Source organism: Patella vulgata, chromosome 3 (genome assembly GCF_932274485.2).
Source record: "Patella vulgata chromosome 3, xgPatVulg1.2, whole genome shotgun sequence".
NCBI lineage: Eukaryota > Metazoa > Mollusca > Gastropoda > Patellidae > Patella > Patella vulgata.
In genome coordinates, this window is record NC_065881.2 from 59,674,762 (window position 1) to 59,695,380 (window position 20,619).

The 20,619-nt window shown below is 35.8% G+C and overlaps 2 protein-coding genes across 2 annotated transcripts; one reads left to right on the top strand and one right to left on the bottom strand.

The window, feature by feature from the left end:
* Positions 1–1,491: 1,491 nt before the first annotated feature.
* Positions 1,492–12,429, top strand: LOC126816771 (monomeric sarcosine oxidase). The gene is made up of 9 exons (XM_050543490.2): positions 1,492–1,613; positions 3,391–3,460; positions 3,659–3,715; positions 5,148–5,279; positions 5,725–5,938; positions 6,507–6,673; positions 6,998–7,184; positions 9,892–10,025; positions 12,196–12,429. Exons 1-9 carry the CDS (start codon positions 1,493–1,495, stop codon positions 12,356–12,358), a joined length of 1,245 nt encoding a protein of 414 aa, XP_050399447.1. The 5' UTR covers position 1,492; the 3' UTR covers positions 12,359–12,429.
* Positions 12,430–17,709: 5,280 nt separating this feature from the next.
* Positions 17,710–19,285, bottom strand: LOC126816774 (uncharacterized). Its single transcript, XM_050543495.2, has one exon. The coding sequence runs from the start codon at positions 19,135–19,137 to the stop codon at positions 18,043–18,045; it is 1,095 nt and encodes a 364-aa protein (XP_050399452.2). The 5' UTR covers positions 19,138–19,285; the 3' UTR covers positions 17,710–18,042.
* Between the last annotated feature and the right edge of the window lie 1,334 nt (positions 19,286–20,619).

Consider the following 20,619-nt stretch of genomic DNA (forward strand, 5'->3'; position numbering starts at 1 on the left):
ACCCCTGACAGACACGCCCAACCTGCCACGCCCCGCAACTGAAGTGTGTACCATTTAAAACTGCTTGGAAATTATTTAGCACCCCAGGGATCGTACTGCCCATTGCTATGAAGTTTGTGTGGTGGGGTTCTGCAAACAGACACGACAGCCAAGCCCGACCTTCCAATATCTTCTCCATTATCAGCTTGTGGTCAGATTTATTGAGAATTTTGGATATTACATATTTTCATCTGTATGTAATAACTATTAAAGATTAAGTAATCGTATGAAGAATAATAAGTAGTGGTTCAACTCAGTGACCACTGACATACCACCCGTCGGTGTTTAAAATATAATATGCATCAACACTGATTAGGAGATAGTCCGGTTGCCAAACCCCTTGATATGGAAATATAGTCCACTTAATGTTATTTGGTGTATTATATATCTTCAAAATGTGTAGATTCAGAATCCGGATGATGCCACCCTGGCACCCTTGGGAAAATTTAAATATTCAAGATGGTCGACATAAGGCATTTGCTGGTTATTTAGTGGTGTAAAATATGTGTCAGATTCACTCGGACCTCGGTTTGAAGATGGTTTCTTTAAGAATTCGACCCGCTGAATCCAATAAGCTTGGGCATTCCTCCTAATAATGATGGTGAATTCCGTTAGGGGGCCAAATTCAGAATGGAGGTTTAATTTGGTAGGACATTTTAATTTATTGGGCCCCATTGTGAGTTTGGCCCCCTAGCCGAACCTCAAATTTGTATGCATTAGTAAGACAATGATGGCCATTGGATTTCAATGGATTCTGAACGACATTTACTTCCAAGGTCATCGCCCTTGTTTACTTCGTAGAATTTTGTAGACGTTTTACAAGCTAGTTACTAAATATCTGTGTGCATTGTTTATATTAATGAGCCGCAAACACCCACTGAAATTACCCTTGAACCGTAGAGGGTTGTGGTAGATCCACTATAGTTATATTATCTTTCGGGCACAATTTTTCTGGTGTGCATTACTTATTATCTGACGCGCACTTATAGTTATTTCCACGCGTGGATAATAACCAGCCCGCCAGATAGTTTGCTTTATTTTTTATCCCACACCGGGCTCCGTAACTATCCCTTTTCATAGAAAAGAGTTTATAAAACGAAGGGCAATAACATGAATCTTTTCATAGGTCGTGGTCCAGTTTACTTACACCATAAGCCAGCCAAATCTGTACGTGTAATGATATTTGTTCGTACTGGTACGTGCTCAACTGATTTATACTAATTGTCTTTATAGTACTTTTTATTCTTTTTTTTTACTTTTGAGACATCGTCCCTTTAGGGGGATAATTGTATGTAATGGTGTATGCATACTGCATTTCAATATTTGTTGATACAGAATAATGATAAGAAACTAGATATAATACCGGTATATTATCAGTAAACAAAAAACACACACTGATATAAGTATATAAGTGAAGAGGTTTTATTAATCTTGCACATAAGCAGTTGTAAACATGGCGGCTAGCAGACGAACATGGTATGACGAGGGAAGAACTCACTTTGAATATATCGTAGTTGGTTGTGGGGGAATTGGCAGTGCTGCAGTTTATTGGTTAGCAAAACGCGCAAAAGCAGGTAATGTCTCTATTCAAGATGTCAACAAGCAGGGTGGTTCACAATTATCTCGAAAGTCAACATAATATGTGCTCTTATCATAATATTAACTAAAGGGTGTATGGCTCTATTCTTTGGAATCTTAAAATAGACAAAGATGGGCATAAAAAGCACATATTAAAGTAATATGAATGTATATAAAGTCATTTATTCTTTCAATATTTTTATTGTAATTTCTATTCAATTATGTTTGGTGAAATACTTGAACAGTCCAAATTGAACGATAATCGTTTATGCCTGCTTAGTCGCTCTACACGATTTTTGTACTATTGTTTTATCATTTGTGAATGTAATACCCGGGTTAGATTTAAATATTAAGGCCACCTGCAGATTTCGTCAGGGTCACGAGATGTAAACAGGGCTAGCGCTAACCCTAACCTAAGTCCTAGCCCTTACCCTAACCCACAATCCTCGGCAAAAATCACATGCCCTGACCCTTTTTACTTAATATTTAGATCTGACCGTAATACCCAGATTGTGGACCATCCAGAGGTTCGAATTCTTTATCCAATTTTGATAAAACTTAAAATATATATTTATATCCCAAAGATCTGGGTTCCTTTCGATATTAGCTCGTATTGGACCGTAACTTTCTGGATTATGACCCCGTGATTGTATGAAATATCACGTTTTTATATTATGGGCCCTTCACAATTTTTATCTTATTTTCAAAACTGTTCAAATATATAACCGTTACACCATAATTATGGTTGAGTCCGAATTTCCTGAAAATCGGACCGGAACTTCCCGTCAAATAGCCGCTCCCCGTTACGCAAATATTATAATAAAAGCATGTAATACCCAGGTTGTGGACCATCTAGAGGTCACATTTTTTTCCGATTTAGATGAAACTTAAAACGAGTATCACTAGTTCTTGGTCGAGTTCAATTTCCGTGCGCATCTGCCCCTCCCTGCCTTTTACACAAAATGTGAAATATGAATAAAGTTTGTGGACCTTTCTCGTGAAACTTAAACTATATGTTAACTTCTTAGATGAGTTAGACTTTGGTACCTATCAGACTTAACATTCCAGAGCTATAGCCGCTGCTTTTCACGCAAAATTTGAAATATGTATGGTTTGTGTAGGCCTTCCAGAGGGGCTACCATTGTTGTCCCATTCTGATGAAACTTGACAAATATTAAGTATCAAAGGATCTTGAATAAGTGGATGAGCCCTATTGATTTTACCTCTTGCCCATTCATTTCCGACTGGTCATAGCTGATAGCAGTGAATTATTTGATGGATAAGGGAAACAAGGAAAGAGTATAAGAAAAACTCGTTTTCCTAATTACATTATCTGCAATAGATACAACCGATGTTAGTTGAACTTAAAAAAAGATAGACTGTTCATTTATCTATCTAACCCAGGGATCAGTATACAGAACAGCAGGGTTTCCTTCTTCTGAAAGTCTACATTCTAGAAACCCCATGTCTATGTTAAAATCAGGCCTCTTTGTTTTTAATCGAATAGTAACTTGGAGAAAGGAGTACTTGCTAAATTTATCTTCGTTTGTTTGTTCGTCAGTGGGTGTTAAGGTCCGCTTTTGCCGTGGGTGATACCGTAGACAAATGTTTTATAAGAAACTGACCAGAAAAAATAAATAAGCAACCCGCATGTTTTTATCCCAGTTTCTATTTTCATCAATTATTCGTCTTTTCTTTACTCTGTGACAATCATTGATAAATTTTATTCGTTCACCACGTTCGTCAATTTAATTTTAATTTCTTAATTTTCAGATGTTTTAGGAATAGAACAGTTTGAATTGGGGCATCATAATGGTGGCTCACAAGATCATTCAAGAATCGTGTAAGATTTATTTCATGGACTATTTCGAGTATTTTGAATTCTGTGTTTTCATTAAGAGTTCCATAAGATGTGAACAATTGAAAATTCTCAATTTGTTCAAATTTCAGTGGTCAGTAGTTTAACTTTTTATAATCTGTATTGGGTAATTACTACAAAGTTATAAAGATACTGAAAAATATATTTCCTATTTAATTTCAGACGTTTAACTTACCATGATAAACGATACACGAAGTTAGCACGTGATACACTCCAAACGTAAGTAGATACATTAAAGATACATTCCCACGAAAGTATTTATCGGATAGTTATTTCCAATAAAAGTATAGTAATTTGGTATATATTATTATGCGGAAAGTAGAGACACCCAATCTTACTAGAAAAATAATGGATTGCCAGAAAAACACCCACGTGGCGCGCACAAGAGGAAATGTGATGGTATCCTTAAAGGGGCAATAACACTCTTTCTGGCTAGACAGCTCCAGAAAATAAAAAATAGCCTTATTCTAAGTACTAGATGTGTTAGTGTCCTACCTGTTATGTAAATTATCCATTAAATCCTATTTTACTTGTCCAGAGGGTTCAAAAATATTTTTAAATCCAAGTCACATTTGAAAAACTTTACGTCAGGCTTTTCAAATCATTTAGTTGAATTTTTCCAATTTTTTAAATTAGGTGTGTTAAGATGAAATTTGTATCATCAATTAATTGGAATATTGTAAACTAGTGCAATTTGTTGACCAGAATAAAGATTGGGACATATTATTCAGTTACAACAAGAGTGGTATTGAGCCTTTAAATGACATCCAGTCTCTTTGAGTGATGTAACGGGCCCTTCTTGTGTATTGATCTCATGGCTAAAGAGTGTGAGAACATTGAGAGAATTGGGCATCCAGTATACTCTGTGATTAAACGGCAGAAAAAGATATTGGTAGAGGATAATATATCATCAAATCACACAATTTGTACACGGGGTGGCATCTTTAAACATCTTGAAACATTCTTAACTCACCCATTGGCTCCATGATTTGTCGTGTGTACTTCAAACTATTGAAACTGGACATTATCGACTTCGTATAAGGTTGATCTGAATTTTATGTCCCTGAATATTGCTTATCATGGACATGAACCAGTCTATATCTGCCATTCCACCCCGTGTAGATATGTCCAGCTTTTCCTCCAAATATATATTTAAACTTTTCATACCTAAAGTAATAAATATCAAAAATACTATTACTCTACTTATGTCTCTATAATGGCCTTACTTTTTAAATAATGATGATTCAGAATACTTTCGAAATTTCAAAGATAAGTGTATTTAAAATACTAACGAACTGAGAAATTGATTCAGTACCTTACTTTACTCCAACAGCAGTTTTAATTTCAGGATAATATTTTTGTAAAAGGACTCCATTCTATAAAATACCACCATAATTAAAATTAAATATTTATTTCGTTTCAGCTATATGGTTGTAATTGAGCAAAATAAAAATATGTTATATAAAACGAAACGAAAAACGATTTGAAAAGCAGTCGATTTTATTTAAATTTGCATGTTTACAATCCAGTTGTAAATTCAACAATAAAGTCCGGATTTGGGAGATAATTTTACACAGTTTATTTTGTGTGTGTGTGTGGGGAGGGGGGGTGCAGAGCTTTATTTTAAAATACGTTATTTATTAAATTATAGTTGGCATGAAGTAGAGAAGGAATCTGGTGTACAGTTGGTACATAAATGTGGTGGTTTAAATATGAGTCGACGTGGAGAAGCTGATTTTGTCATGGAAAATTATGCTAAGGGTATGGACAGCCATAACATTAAGTAAGTCCTTCAAAACAGTAGCTGCTTAACTTTTAAACGTCGGGTACATTCTCCGTTTCAAATTTGAATACATGGATTAGTGATTGGTCAAATGATAAAGCTTCTTGATAAATACAAATAACATAATGTTTCATACGCCCATATTTCAGTGTACAGATTGTTTTGCAAATTTAGGGTAAAGCATTAGCATTGTGATTGTGATTGTGAGTGGTTGAACCATATTGGGGTTTTTTCAGTTAATTTTTAGATATGGTGTGAGGCATTAAGATAGGAGATGATGAACCCTGATGATCTTCAGCAAAATAGGACTTTGTGTTGCTGAGATTATGCGCCCAATAAAGCTTCCGAACGGGATAGAGATCAGATTTGTTGAAAGGGATCCTTGTCAAATTCAACCAAGATCCAAGTTTTCCTTTGATATAGGTACACTTTATTTCTATTTTAGATACGAACGCCTGGATTCTGAAGCACTGATGAAAAAATTTCCACAGTTCGAGGTTGGCAAAGATGTCATCAGTTTATATCAGCCGGACGCAGGTCTCGTGGATGCTGCCTTGTCTAATTCCGTCCATATTCAGCTTGCTAGAGGTTATGGAGCATCTATACTTGCTAACGCACCTGTAATACGTGTGCTTAGAAATGATACTGGACAAATAACGGTAAGATGGTTTAACTTACATTTATCCACGGGAACGATAGAGAGAGAGAGAGAGAGAGAGAGAGAGATGGATTTTTATTTTTTTACTCCCTGAAAGAGGTTGGGTATGATAATGATCATCCTGCTGGAGCGTCGATAATTAACTTATATATTAACTCGTTAACTTAAAATTTTAACGCATTAACTAACACGTTAACTAGTTAAAGGAAATTGTAACTTGCTCTCAGCCTGGAAAACACGCTATTTGAACCATTCGCACCTCCCCTTCCCCCGTGTGAACGACGCCAAAAATGAGATATCAATTAAATTGAGAACATAAATTACAGGCACTTTAAGTTGCAAATCGACCATGGATCTATACAGGAGACTTGGGGTGGACATATTTCTGAATATTTGCAAAGAAAGATCTGTCGAACAATTTTAGTCTCGTTGCTGTAGGCATCCATAGCGTAAAACAAAATCTGGGATAAACATATATACATAAAGGCATATTTTCAAACAATTAGGGATTGATTTTTAAAAATAGCAATAATGATATCTAACTAAACAACACTTTATTTATGTTTTAGGTTCAAACAACGAAAGGGACGTTCACCTGTCGTCGTTTAGTAGTAGCTGCCGGTGCCTGGATTAATCAAGTCTTGGGCTCTGTAGGCGTACACATACCAGTTACAGTTACACAAGAACAAGTTACTTACTTGGGCACTCCGTATATCAGAGATTTCACCAAAGACAAGTAAGATCCCCATCCTCAATATTACACCCCAATGTATAACAAAATTCTGAAATGTACTGATTATGATTTGGTTGCCTTAATGGCCGACACAACCACATTAAATATCGTTAGATTTAACGCCACGAACACAATTAATCATGTACGATTTACCATTCAAACATTCTCTTGTTGCTGTTTAATTTGGGGCCAAAATATCCCTGAATCCAAAATAACAAGAGAATAATGTATTGTCCAGAATATCCTTTTCTTGGTATTAAAAAAGAATTTTCAATCGATTAAGATTGCCGTCGAGACTTGCTATTATAAACTTAGATTCTTTTATAGGTTTCCTATTTTTGTTTACCATACCCCAGGCCATGATTTTTATCAGATCCCAGTTCATGGGAATGCAGCAACTAAAGTAGGTGCCGATGCTTGTGGCGAGGTCGTGACCGCTGCTACCAGAACCTTTACTCCCAATGCAGAGCTAGAGAAACAGTCGATAGACTTCATGGCATCTATAGCACCGAAAGTAAGAGGTTTATGTATCTAGGTAAAACATTGTATTAAAATTATTTACAATTTGCTGATGAGGATATATTTAAAGTAGCTAAGTCTCTACCTAAATTTTTTCCATAATATTCGAAATTAAAACACGAATTAGAATTGAATATTGATCAATTTCAATCAATATTGATCTTGTTATCTTGCCGTGAAACTATAGGATCCTAATATCCAATATTTAAGACACAATCAACATTTTATAATCAGTACACGAGTCGTGTACCCTATGGTTTCTTGTGCCATTTTGTATTCTATAAATAAAACATATCCCACAGCACAATGTGGAAGTATTTAGTGAAGGCTAATTCACAAACGACAAAATAATAAATTAAAAAATGTGTAGAATGCACTAAGCAGGGAACTGTTCACGAATTTCACCGAACATAATTGATTAGAAATTACAATATTTTTTTATTCCAAAATTGAATATAAATCACTTTACATACATTAATATTACATTCACGTGTGCTTTTAGAACTATTTTTGTCTATTTCAAGGTTCCAAAAAATAGAGCCATGCGCACTTTAACAATATCATATTGACCTTCTCCTGTCTCATATCAAGGTCTAAGAGGTAGTATGGCCCCTTAAAAAAATATTGTCATATGACTTATTCGTATTATCTATTATACTTTTTAGAATCATTTTTTTTATCTCAAGGTTAAAAAAATTTAGAGCCATGCCCCTTATAACAATAGCATAATCCTACATATTGACCTTCTCCTGTCTCATATCAAGGTCTAAGAAGTAGTATGACCCCTTAAAATAATATTGTCATATGACTTATTGGTATTATCTATTATACGTTTACCTACATAATACAACGAGATTAACGCCTTATTAAAGGGGCTGTCCCAGAATTAACAATGTCTAATTTGTTTATTAAACTGGGTTTTAATATGCAACTGAAATAACAATACAAAGCCAAATTGTATTTATGGCATTCAGTAATTGAATTACAATTACAAAGGTCATAATTCTATGTTAAACAATTAATGCGTATTACTTAGCGACATTATGACAAGACTTCTGTAGTTTTTATCAAGGAGAAATATACTACTTCCCTCGGGTACGATCTCGATGTTGATCTCGATGTTGACCGAGAAATTTTCTCGAGATTTTCCAATCCGATATCCCCTGACGCGGGAAGTGGTCTAGTCGTTCGGTGGGACAAAAATCCGAGGTCCTGTGTATTGTATATCATTTGCAGCCTGTTAAAGATCGCCTGATAGTTAGCAATCGAGATAACAAAAAGGCCGTAGCTCTGCATGCCGTATGTACGCCCATATTAGCTCTCTTGTTGCAGAAAGACAGGGCAATAAACCCTACATTAAATATTGGCTCCCTCGAGTACAAAATAATGGCCTCAACAAAACTTGAAACGTTAAACTGTATTACAGAGCATCAAATAATTTCTTCGAAGTTATTTTTACACATAAAGATATCAACGGACCAGCTCCTTTAAAATGACGTATCATCCAATTGTGTAATCAAGAGCTGTCCTTGAAAAGTGCAATGTGAAGTGTCACTCGGTCTGATCATCGGTAAAACATGCTAGATTCGAAGTTATCTTGTGACCGATAACGTGAATTTGATTATGTGGTCGTATATGGCCGTCACTTTTTCCCGTAGAGATATCCTCTGCGGATTGCGTGAACACTGTATGGGCCGTTTTCTTTACGTTAGATTAGTGATTTTGAGATGTCCGTAACTTTCCAATGATTTTTTTTTATATTAACTATGTCATATTTATTTCTTTGATCAATTTATAGAATCTGCGACCCCGCGAAAACAAATGTGAACATCTAATTTTTATCAAATATACTTACGCACATTGGTTAGGTCGGAAAAAGTGTTGATAATTTTGGATAATAATTCCACTGTGAATGCCTTTAATCATTTTTTCGAAACGTTGTGTACATATGCCGAGAAACCTTCCAGCGTTATAACTTTTTATATCAGTGTAGCATGCTGTTACCATTCTGGGAAATACAGTTTTCATTTGATTTGCTGGAATTAGTTATGATCCCAACTCTTTTGAGTTAGAAAACTCTTCATTCACCATTTATATTCTTCGTCGTTTCTAGGGACGGGTTTTTTTTCTATTTATCTATCTGTTCTTACACCGAGCATACCTTGATAATCCATTGTTTCATGGGAATAGGGGTAGCTATTGTTTCATGGGAATAGGGGTGACTACCGATAATGCTCAACCCTTGTCTCACTGCAATACTATTTATAACGATACGTTGTCATTAGGGGTTCATCTTGACACTGGAGTGTTTAAAAACTAAAGGAAAAGAATACTTTTAAGTACAGCCAACATTTTTTACGGGTGCTAGACAGTGTGAGTGAAGAGAGGCCGGGCTCACTTCCCCCTAACGACACTATCCCTTATTATCAGAGTTAAGTAACTTTTAATCCTCTTAGCTTCTAAACATGGTCATAACCTATGATTCTAGGAAGCCACAATTAATGTTACGTAGGTAATTAATTAAAAGTTGGGTAAGTCATCTTGATGACAACTAAATATTTCAATATTGTTATCGTAGATGTTCATGTTTGATGGACATGAACTCTAAAGGATTAGACTTTTCGAGGAGGTGTGATAAGGCATGTGTATTTATGTAATATCTATATACCATAACATTTCTGATGTTTCTTATTTTCTATTAGTTTATAGGTCCTGTTGTACAAACTAAAACATGTCTGTATACTATGACCCCAGATAGACATTACGTCATAGATAAATGTGATCATGTTGGCTTCTCGGACATTGTATTCTGCTGTGGTGCTGGGCATGCGTACAAGTAAGCACAGGAAGATTTTACTTTTCATACGTCCACATTGAAATGTGATCGTATATTGTCGTCGCCCCCGTTCGCCCGCCCGTCCGTCCGTCCATCCGACGTCCACAATTGCTTGTGGACGCTCTAGAGGCTAAAGTGAATATCCGATTGACTTTAAATTTATACACAGTGTTTAAGGTCATGAGACGAAGAAGCCTATTGATTTTCGGCGATTTCGGCCCTTGATCATTTTGAAAAATCTTGTGGACGCTCTAGAGGCTCGAGTTATTATCCGATCGACTTTAAATTTATACGCAGCTTTTAAGGTCATGAGACGAAGGCGTCTGTTGATTTTTAACGATTTCCGATAATTACTGATAGAGTTATGACCCTTGATCACTTTGGAATATCTTGTGGACGCTTTAGAGGCTAAAGTTAATATCCGATTGAGTTTAAATTTATACACAGTGTTTAAGGTCGTGAGATGAAGAATCCCAGTGATTTTCAATGATTTCCTTTAATTACTACCAGAGTTATAGCCCATGATCACTTTGAAAAATCTTGTGGATGCTCTAGAGACCAAAGTTATCATCCGATTGACTTTAAATTGATAAACAGAGTTTAAGGTCTTGAGACGAACAAGTATATTGATTTTCTTTTAATTTTGAACAGCTAAATTCGTGATATTAAATGTTTCGTATACTAAACGTTAGCATGGGGCAGAACTAAAAGCCAAACAAATTCTAATGATTTTCTGATAATTACACAGTTGTTACTCTTTATCAGATATTAGTGTATTATAATTGTTTCTTTACCGACAATAGAAAAAAATATGCGACAACTCTTGTTGACTGTCCGGCCGACTTAGCTGCTTTGAGCGTATGTTTCGTTGCCTGCAACCTATCTTTTATATTTTTGAATTAAGAACTGGGCCCCAGCACTACGTACTCGTCTTGTTGTTCTTGCTCTGTTTCTGGGGCGACTTCTTGCTCTGATCAGGCAAAAGTGAAATTGAGCCAGGAGCGCCTATACACTCCGCCAATTCAAGTACCACCGATATGAAACTTGGTATGCAAAGATGGCGGCGATGGGGTCATGTTCAGTTCCTGTTCCTGGTCCATAGTACTTGTTTTTGGAAGAACGTAATATTATCCGGTTGGAGTGAAGATGGGTATGAAGAGGAACAGGGGCCTCTCGAACACTCGCTATTTGCCCCCTCTTAAATTTAAGTGATTAAAACACAGGTCACATCTATGCTAGTCCTTAAGACAAGGATCTATATCTAAATATAAGAAATGTTTATTCGCGATTGAACTAAATGTATAAAGAGTAGAGGAGCCCACATTTGTTTAGGGGAGATAACTCTGATATTCTAGGGAATGGTTTCTTCCGGTAAAGGTGGGAATATAATTTAGACAGAGTATTACGAAGGTCTTCTTATAATATCTCTGTAAAAGATGACTGCCTTCAACACGTGACGTCATAGCACGCGGCGCCTATCATTGGCTCAATGGCGTGTGCATTGTTTACATAAGACGTTACTGGTTCGGGCAGAATGGTGCCTTTTACTCATTTTGATACCCATTTATACTAAATAGGAAATAATTTTTACCTATAAATACTTTAAACGGCTTTATTTATTTTTCTAATACATAAAATAAAAATGTTTTAGAATTTAATTTGTCGGAGGAAAAAAGTTAATATTTGTGACTCATTAAATCGCATTGATGTCATCCTTATCAGTGATTCTGATTCTAACTACATTCAGGAAATATTGCATGGTCTTGTGGACAGCACGGAGCGGCTGTGTCAGACTACGATTTCATGTGTACGAAATGTGCAAAGCTTGGTGCGTATATATCAAAATCATTGAACACAGACTGGATTGATTACAAAAACACATGACACAATTATTTCTAGATTGATTACGTCACGCAGTGCGTACTCATAGAAGCTATTCAGGAGGTTTTCAATGATTTTGATATGTACCGTATAGGAATCATACTTCAAACAAACATTAAGGCTTGCATTGCATGTGTAGTCTACGTATACCCGCCATTGGTAAGATGGGTAATGCATGATGGGTATCAGTGATATGGATTTTCAATGACACGGATTGTCGCGCACACATGGTACCACACCTCTAGAATGAGTTTGTTGTTATTTTTAATAAAATGATTTTTTATTTCAGATTTGCCTGTCTCATTGGTAAAATTTTGAGTGAAATGGCGATAGATGGTCAAACTCAATACGATATATCTGGTTTTACCAAAGACAGAGAGGCCATAACAAATCCTAATTTCAAGCCACTTTTCCAAATGGCTGGTGGCAGCGCCAACAAAGCTAAACTTTAGGAGAGGACATGCCGCAATAAAACCTTACCTATGTACATGTTTACTTACAACATGGATTATATTAATCTACATAACTACATTATAGCATAGTTTTTCTTTTTAAAAGAATTGGATGTTTGAAATAAATATTTGTATTTCAAAATTATCGTCAATGATTCATGCATGAGAATTAAACACATCAATTTGTTTTCCAGGAGATAGGTAATTTGAGACTATGGTGCCAATTAGCCCAAGTTTATAAATACGTTAACCCTGACAAGAGATATCTAGGATTAAAGAAAAACATGCCGATATTTCCTAAAAGGCTTCTATGCGATACGAACCCGGGGTATTTTAGTCGAGATACCTGTCTCTTCAGCATGTTTCTATGTCTATTCTCTGTTCACGGAATATTGAACTAGATATGGAAATTGACAGCTGGTTAGAATCGATTGTGCTCTATTTTCATTGCATATCGAATACATCATGTTTACTACTTAGTATATTAATACTTTGTGTGTGAGTATTTCATTATTAAAACCTCTCCACATTTGTTTTATATACAGTTATAAACCTGTAACGGTAAATCTCTTTGGTCTTTGGGGATTCTATGCCCAGAATAACTTGCGGTCTGAAAGTCGGGGGCGGGGGCCTTGGATATATACATGCCAAATAACACGATTATTACCAGATTCCAATTCATGGTAATTCCTGTAGTAAGATTGGTGTGGACGCTGGCGGTCCACCTGTAACTGGTAATACCAGGAACTTCGTTGTGGACTCAGTAAGAGAAAAAATATGTGCAGACTTGATGCAATCGCTTGCCCCAAAGGTAATATAACAGCACTATTTGTATAGTTAAGTTATTAAGTTATGAAAGAGGTTATGCGTAGCCACATTTTGTTTAGATTAAGGCCAGGTTAGGGCTAGCTCGTCGTAATTACGAGGTAATCTTTATTTGTAAACACGGTGATTACGATCGAGGTACTCATTATTCGTAAACATTGTGCCTACGAATAACACTGTCCTAAAGATATGCTTTCTTCATAAATCTACATTAAAAAAAAACTTTTTGTGTTACTTTGCTCCTTTTGGAAATTCCCCAATATTTAATCTGAAACTACTAGACTGTATTGAACTTTGATTTTGGAGTTTGATTTGCATTCTTGAACCAACTGTTTAAACAGATACCACGGGAAATAAGAAACTGCCGCTTGTAGAACTAGATTAGATCAGTCTTTTCTAGAAGTTCATTATATTACAGTGATATACATCAGTACATCCAGAAATCATTATATAAACATTCCTATAAGTAAAGAAATAAACTGAAATTTGGTTTAACGCCCTACTGTTCCTCACCTACTGGTATAATGAAAACGGACATGCGCCATGCTGTGTGCTATGAGGGAAATTTTTCCCGGGCAGCGGCACTGCGGCCTACTCTTATATAGAATTCCAACTGCCAATGATTCTTTTACGTGCACGTCATTGTGTACACGGGGATTTATATTTTCGTCCCATCTGAACGACTATAGGCTTCCCTTGCCAGACCCTCCATCCCGCATCACTGACAAGGGGGAACTATAAGTAAAGATCATGATGTAAATATACAGGGAAGCTTGGTCAATTTTACAAGAATTTCCCAGATTTGTGTTTGCTATATACACTAGAATATGTTTTGAAAATAATTATCGCAAAATAATAATTAAAATGTAAATATTGGCTGATGACAACTATAAAATAGGCGTCACAAATAAAGTGTGTGTTGTGTGGTTGGCGATAAGTTTCCGAATACCTACCAATGTGAAATCAAATGGGGTTTAACACCTTACCTTACAGATACATTATGTAAGAGCTAAAGGTGCCTATTATAGACAAAGAATAGAGAAATAAGATGACTTTATATTTCATTAATTAATATATTTGGCAAATTAATAGTTTCACACATATTCACATATATATCATATATAGTGTGTACTTAAATCAACTTAGGGTATAAATGACATAATTTTATATAAAAAAGAGTTATTTAGCCAAAACATGTGTCTATAAAATACCACAGTGAGCATATGTGCAAAGAAAAGTAGTATTGCGTCATTAGGTTTAATTTAACCAATCATTTTGTTCATTACACAAGTGAGTGCTATATAAGATATCTATTTGAAACTTTCAAGCAGACTTCCATTAGCTTCCAGAGAGGTTCCATCTGAGTTCCTAGACAGCCGCGAGGCTGGCTAGGGTGGAGAAATGGTTTTAGCTAGTATTGTTATCTATTATGCTTGTATACATGTATTCGGCTATATATATATTAAATTTAAAAGCGAACTGTTCCATTGTTATTCCTGGTAAGACAAACGTCTTAAAAAAAACTGTAAGAAGTAAATACACAACGTGAAGCAGAAGTAAAGACAGCTGGAGACTAATACTAGACGATCACAAGGCTACAGAAATATGTAGGAAGAAAAGATGCATGGGTCGTACGTAGGATGTGGCGACCGGTTTCCAATCCCCGCTTTCCACGTCAGACAGAAGGCCCATGGTGCTACATACGATCGCCATTTAATGATTTAATTTAAAAATAGAGAAGCGAGGCTGAATCTCGATTAAAGATGTTTGATTTGATGATATATTTGGACTAAAAACCAATCTAATTAAAATACAGATCTATATTTCGTTTTTTTATACTTTCGATGGCCTACACTACATGAAGATCTGACAAGTTATAACGATAGGTCACGTCAGGGGTCAAAAGACCGACTTATGACCCCTTTGACGTCAGACATTTGATTAACCAATCAGCATTGATGTTACAATTGGATTACCCACAGTTCAGTGAAAAACACGACTAAAGCTCGCCGTAACAGACCGTTTCATTGGTTTATCCCTGACACCATTCAGAACACGAGTTAAACTATTCTGAACTATTAAAACGAAACGAAATAGGATCTGTGTTTTAACCAGATAGGACTAAAAACATATTCAAACTACGAAAGTCTTCTAATATCTCTGCAAAAGATGACTGCCTTCAACACGTGACGTCAAATCACGCGGCATCAATTATTGGCACAATGGCGTGCATTGTTACTGGTTTGGGCAGAATGGTGCCTTTTACTCATTTTAATACCCATTCAAACTAAATAGGAAATAAATATTACCTACAAATACTCCAAACGGCTTTATTTATTCTTCTAATACATAAAAAAAATGTTTTAGAATTTAATTTGTCGGAAGAAAAAAGTTAATATTTGGGGTTCATTAAGTCGCATAGATTTCATCCTTATCAGTGTGTGTGTGGGGGGGGGGGGGTGGCCGAATGGTTAGCACGAGCGCCTGTCATTGAATCAACTGGCGTGGTTTCGAATCCCTGGTTGATAAGGAGTAGGATCGCCTGTCCAACCTCGTGGGTTTTCTCCGGGTCCTCCGGTTTCCTCCCACTGCTAAAGACCCCTACGGGCAATCAGTGATTGTAGCGGCTTAGCGAATATTCGCTTCTGATCAGTGTTGTTAGTGATACCCTGACATTTTTGCCCAGTGCTTGCCCCATGGGTGTTTTCAGGTAATCCAGTCTGTTTCTAGTTAGATTAGGTGTCTATAATTTTCATACATACCAAATTTACCATACTTTTATTGGAAATAACAATTTTCGGGGCAATGTATCGTTGCTACGCTAACAACAATCATTGTCAAAACTTCAAACAGTGATAACGACCCTCAGAATAAAGTAATATAAATGAATGGAATTAATTAATTTTGAATTGTCTATTTTGGAACTGTTATAGCAAGAACAGTCAGCTATTTATCTAAATCTTACATAATGCATCTTTAATGCACTAACAGGACAAATGAAGACCAACATACACGCCATGCAGTGGGCTATGAGGTAAATTTTGCGAGGTCAACGGTCCTACGACCTATGTTTTCTTTTTCTTACGTAAACAGCAACGTGTTCACAGGGAATCTGGTTTTCTTACCATCCGAACAACTAGACGCTGAGCTTTTCTAACCCCCATCCTACACCACTGGCAATGTTAACTATTGCTATAATCGGGTTGACGGTAATTAGGTTAACTTGTTTATATATATTTCTTTTTATAGTTTGTAGGTCCAATAATGTATACGAAAACTTGTTTAAATACCATGACACCCGATAGACATTTTGTCATAGACAAATGTGATAAGGAGGGTTGGTCTGATGTGATATTTTGCTGCGGTGCTGGCCATGCTTTCAAGCAAGCTAATTCCTTTTAATAAAACCCATTAAACCAACTCAAAAACACCACTGTATTAGTGGAAAAGCGAGAACTATTTCCCCTTTTTTTAAAAAAATAAAGAGCTATTAAATTAACCGAATTGGGCAAATAAATTGTTGAGTCTTTCGAGCACAAACAAACAACGTACTGTGCATTATAATTATTTGTTTGAGATGGCATGCAAAGATTCAACTGAACCCAAAAAGCTTCCTTTTTTTCGAATTTTGTTTTTTAACATTTGTTTTAACGATTAACTTCTTCCTAGAGGGATAAATTTAAAATTTAGCATTTAGCATTTTTACTTTTTGTGAACAGATTTGCTTGTTTATTGGCAATAAATGGCAATAGATGGTGAAACACAGTACGACATTGCTGGTTTTACAAGATACTATGGTGTTCTATTTCGGCCACGACACGCGTCGCCTTTTTCAATGTTAAGCTATAGGGGAAAAGAGTTTTGAACCCGACGTCGCTTTTTTTTCTCTATAGCTACGCACGACGCGCGACGCGGATTTTGCCGAAATAGAACACTATAAGATACAGAGAAGCTATTACTGACCCTAATTACCCCAACGACTTTCAGTGGGGAAAACAAATAGCAGAGCAAGCTGCAGCCAGGGCCAAGCTGTAATTTTATTTAAAGACAATTTAAAGCAATAACAATGCAATAATAAGGCTGTAATTGCCTATTTCATTATTTTTAATAGAAGCCATTTTTGGTGTTTAATTCGTTAAGATACAAAGTAACAGCAATGCAATTATAATAATATATGATGACAAATTTAATTGTAAAATAATGTATTAATATTATTACCATTATTATATTGATTCTTCTGAAATAATATGTGACAGTATTGGGTCTTTAAGTCAGGTTCGGATGACAAGACTAGTTTAACATCTTATAATACTTTTATTCTCTGCTTCTTACATATCAGTTACAGACATCGAAATGTTAAAGACACCCAGAACTAACTTGTATTGAGGAGGCATGTCCTGGCTTGGTTAGGCACGAGTATGCCAACTCCCAGACGCTCTCCCTCGCATTATATTAATTCTTCGAAATATATTAACTAGGTTTTAAATCTTGTTCTACAAATATAAGACATTATAAAGTAACTACAATACAATAATAAAAACTTTAATATATCATATTGATTGTTACAAAACTGATTATTCTGTAAGGTTATACATAGCTAAATTATATGTTATTATGGATAATCGACTGGCTTTCAAATTGATAAAATATAATAAATTTATGACTAGAATACAAATTTATGTAATATTAAATCGTTGTCAATTTCACATCGTTACACAAAAAGGCTATATTTACTTTTTGAAGTTTTACGATTACGATTCTAATTTTCTTGCTATTTGCATTTTTCTTTAATATATAATATTATATTTTTTATATTGGTTCACTAGTCTACAGTTATTAAAGTTTTTTCCACTTTTAACTCAGAATATTTGTTGTTCACGACACGGTAAATCACTGAAGAGCGAGGAAAACGTCGGATAAACAGTAACCATGTGTTCAGCATAATTCTTCAAGGAATCACCTTGTAATGTACAATTTATCGGGTTGTTACGAACATCTACGATGATGTCATTATCCATCATGGTGTCCAACATGGCGGCAGAAACTGTTGTGATCTTGTTGAAGCGTAAGTTTATGTAACTTGGTTGCTGGGTAGGCGATAACAAACATGGCGTTGTGCTGACCATGGTAAAATTGACAGTTTCGATGTTGTTGTTAGACATATCAAGGCGTTTTAAACAAGGAAAATACTGTCGATAATTCTGAAGTTGGTCCGGTATTCTCCATAAATCAACTTCAGCCGTTCGATACGTTCTTAGAGATGGATATTGAGTGTTCATTGTCAGTAATTTGAAATGGTAACTGGACGTTGGTGTGGATCCGCTCTCATCAAAATATGCCAAATGTCTGTAATCGCATATCTGAGATGAGGAAGAATTGATCATGTTTTCCACATGACCTTCCATTGCCATCAATATATTTGGATCGACTATATCCATCTGGGCATCGAATTTAATATCCCTGAAAATGAATTTCGTCATCGTCTGCTGTCCACATTCGTTTTCCTCCGATAAACTGGCATCACTGTAACGCTTCAACACTTCAATTAAATCTCCCATGGTGTAAACAATGGTAGAATTCGTAATAATCAGATCTTTCATAGTGTCGGGTATATTGGATGGTAACTTCATATTTTTGAAGAAACCCACCATTCTGCATCCATTCACCTTTAAATTTACGATTCTTTGGGCTTTCATTGGCCATGGAAGTTCCACCGTGCCACCATTTTCACATTCAATGGTAAAGCTGAAATCTTGGTTTAAACGATCACTCCATAGTTTTAAGACGTCATAATTAAGGATGGCGTCACTTGGAACAAGACAGTTAATGTTGGTATCCCTGGCTGTGATTTGATTATCCGACAGGCAGTATTCGGGTAACCTTGCTTCTGTGATAACTGATCGTGCGTGGATGGCGTTCATAGCAACGCATAGGACGATAAGTTGTGAAAGCATGGCGTAATATTAGTTATATTACAATAAACCTTCGGTATCTAATGCTGATCTAAGTGAACGAAACAAATTCATCTACTTTATATAAAACACTGGTCCTACATGATCCGGGCATGTCAAATAGAAAACATCTGCCTTGGAGGCTACTGAATCAACAATGGGAAAACAAAGTGACACCCGGATGTATTCGTTCAGCCAACCAAACAACAATATTTGAAATAAAAAAGAAAGGGGTGTTAAGCTATATAATGTGATTTTATCTCCGTTCATTTTATAAATATGTAAGATAATTTATGCGGTGTAGCTTTCATATCCGCACTTAACAATATTTGTCTCGTACAACGCGGATTTAAGGAGACAATGTTGAATAAGAGAGACAAAACAAATGACATGACGGTATATCACGAATTGGTCGCATGAAGCTAATCACACAGTTTTCCTTAAATGATGTATCACGGACACGGGGGTGCGTGTACAAGGGGAACAAAAATATCCTCAAGAAAAATTTTAATTTCAGTATAGACAAAATAAGCTCAGCTTTTGTTGGAATGTGTCATTAGGAAAGATATTGGATTCGGGTCTTTGAGATTCATCAGAGAGAAGTTGACAGGCATATAGATATTTATCTTGGTAGAATTATAACCTTATAATATTTATAGGATTGTGATGCATCTTCTAATGTGTTGGATTAATGTATGTTCAAGATACCTCCAAACAGTACTAAAGCATGCTCGTCTACGTCATCTGCTCAAGGCTTAGGTTAAAACTGTATGATAATTATTACATATTGGCTACAATCTTTTTTTTTTTTATATAAAATACGGTTACATAATATTTTTAGATTAAGTTGTCGTTTTTCCACTTTCAACAGATAAGTGTTTTAATAATGGCTGCAAGATACCAGACTCTGAAATGAAATATGATTTACCGTCCTATTATTTTGCACGAACTGGGTTAACGAGGACAGGTATACGTCATGTAATGTGCTACTAGGGATATTTTGCCCAGATCTATGGAGAGGCATCTACAACGTACTATCAATGGCATACACGGTCCAAGGTTTTTTTTTAGTATCATTCTCAATGGCCAGCCCCTTTTTTCTTTCATAGCCAGTGTGAAAAATGACATTTTTTTCTAAGTAAATCGGGCAAACTTTGTTTATTTTGTCTATCATGTTCCTACTCCTTTCAATAATTTTGTTTTAATAATTCGTCAGCGGGTATCAATGGGTCTTTAGCAGTGGGAGGAAACCCAGAAAACCCACAACGTTGGACATGCGATCCTACTCTTTGTCACGTACAAGCGGGGAATCGAAACAACGCTACTTGGCTCAATGACAGACCTTATGATCAAACGCGCACGCGTTAACCATTCGGCCACCCAACCCCCCTTAAACGTACTGGACTGAAATTAACATTACATATATAAATATTCAATAATAAATACAAATACAAAATCATCAAATACTGACAAGATAATAGTACC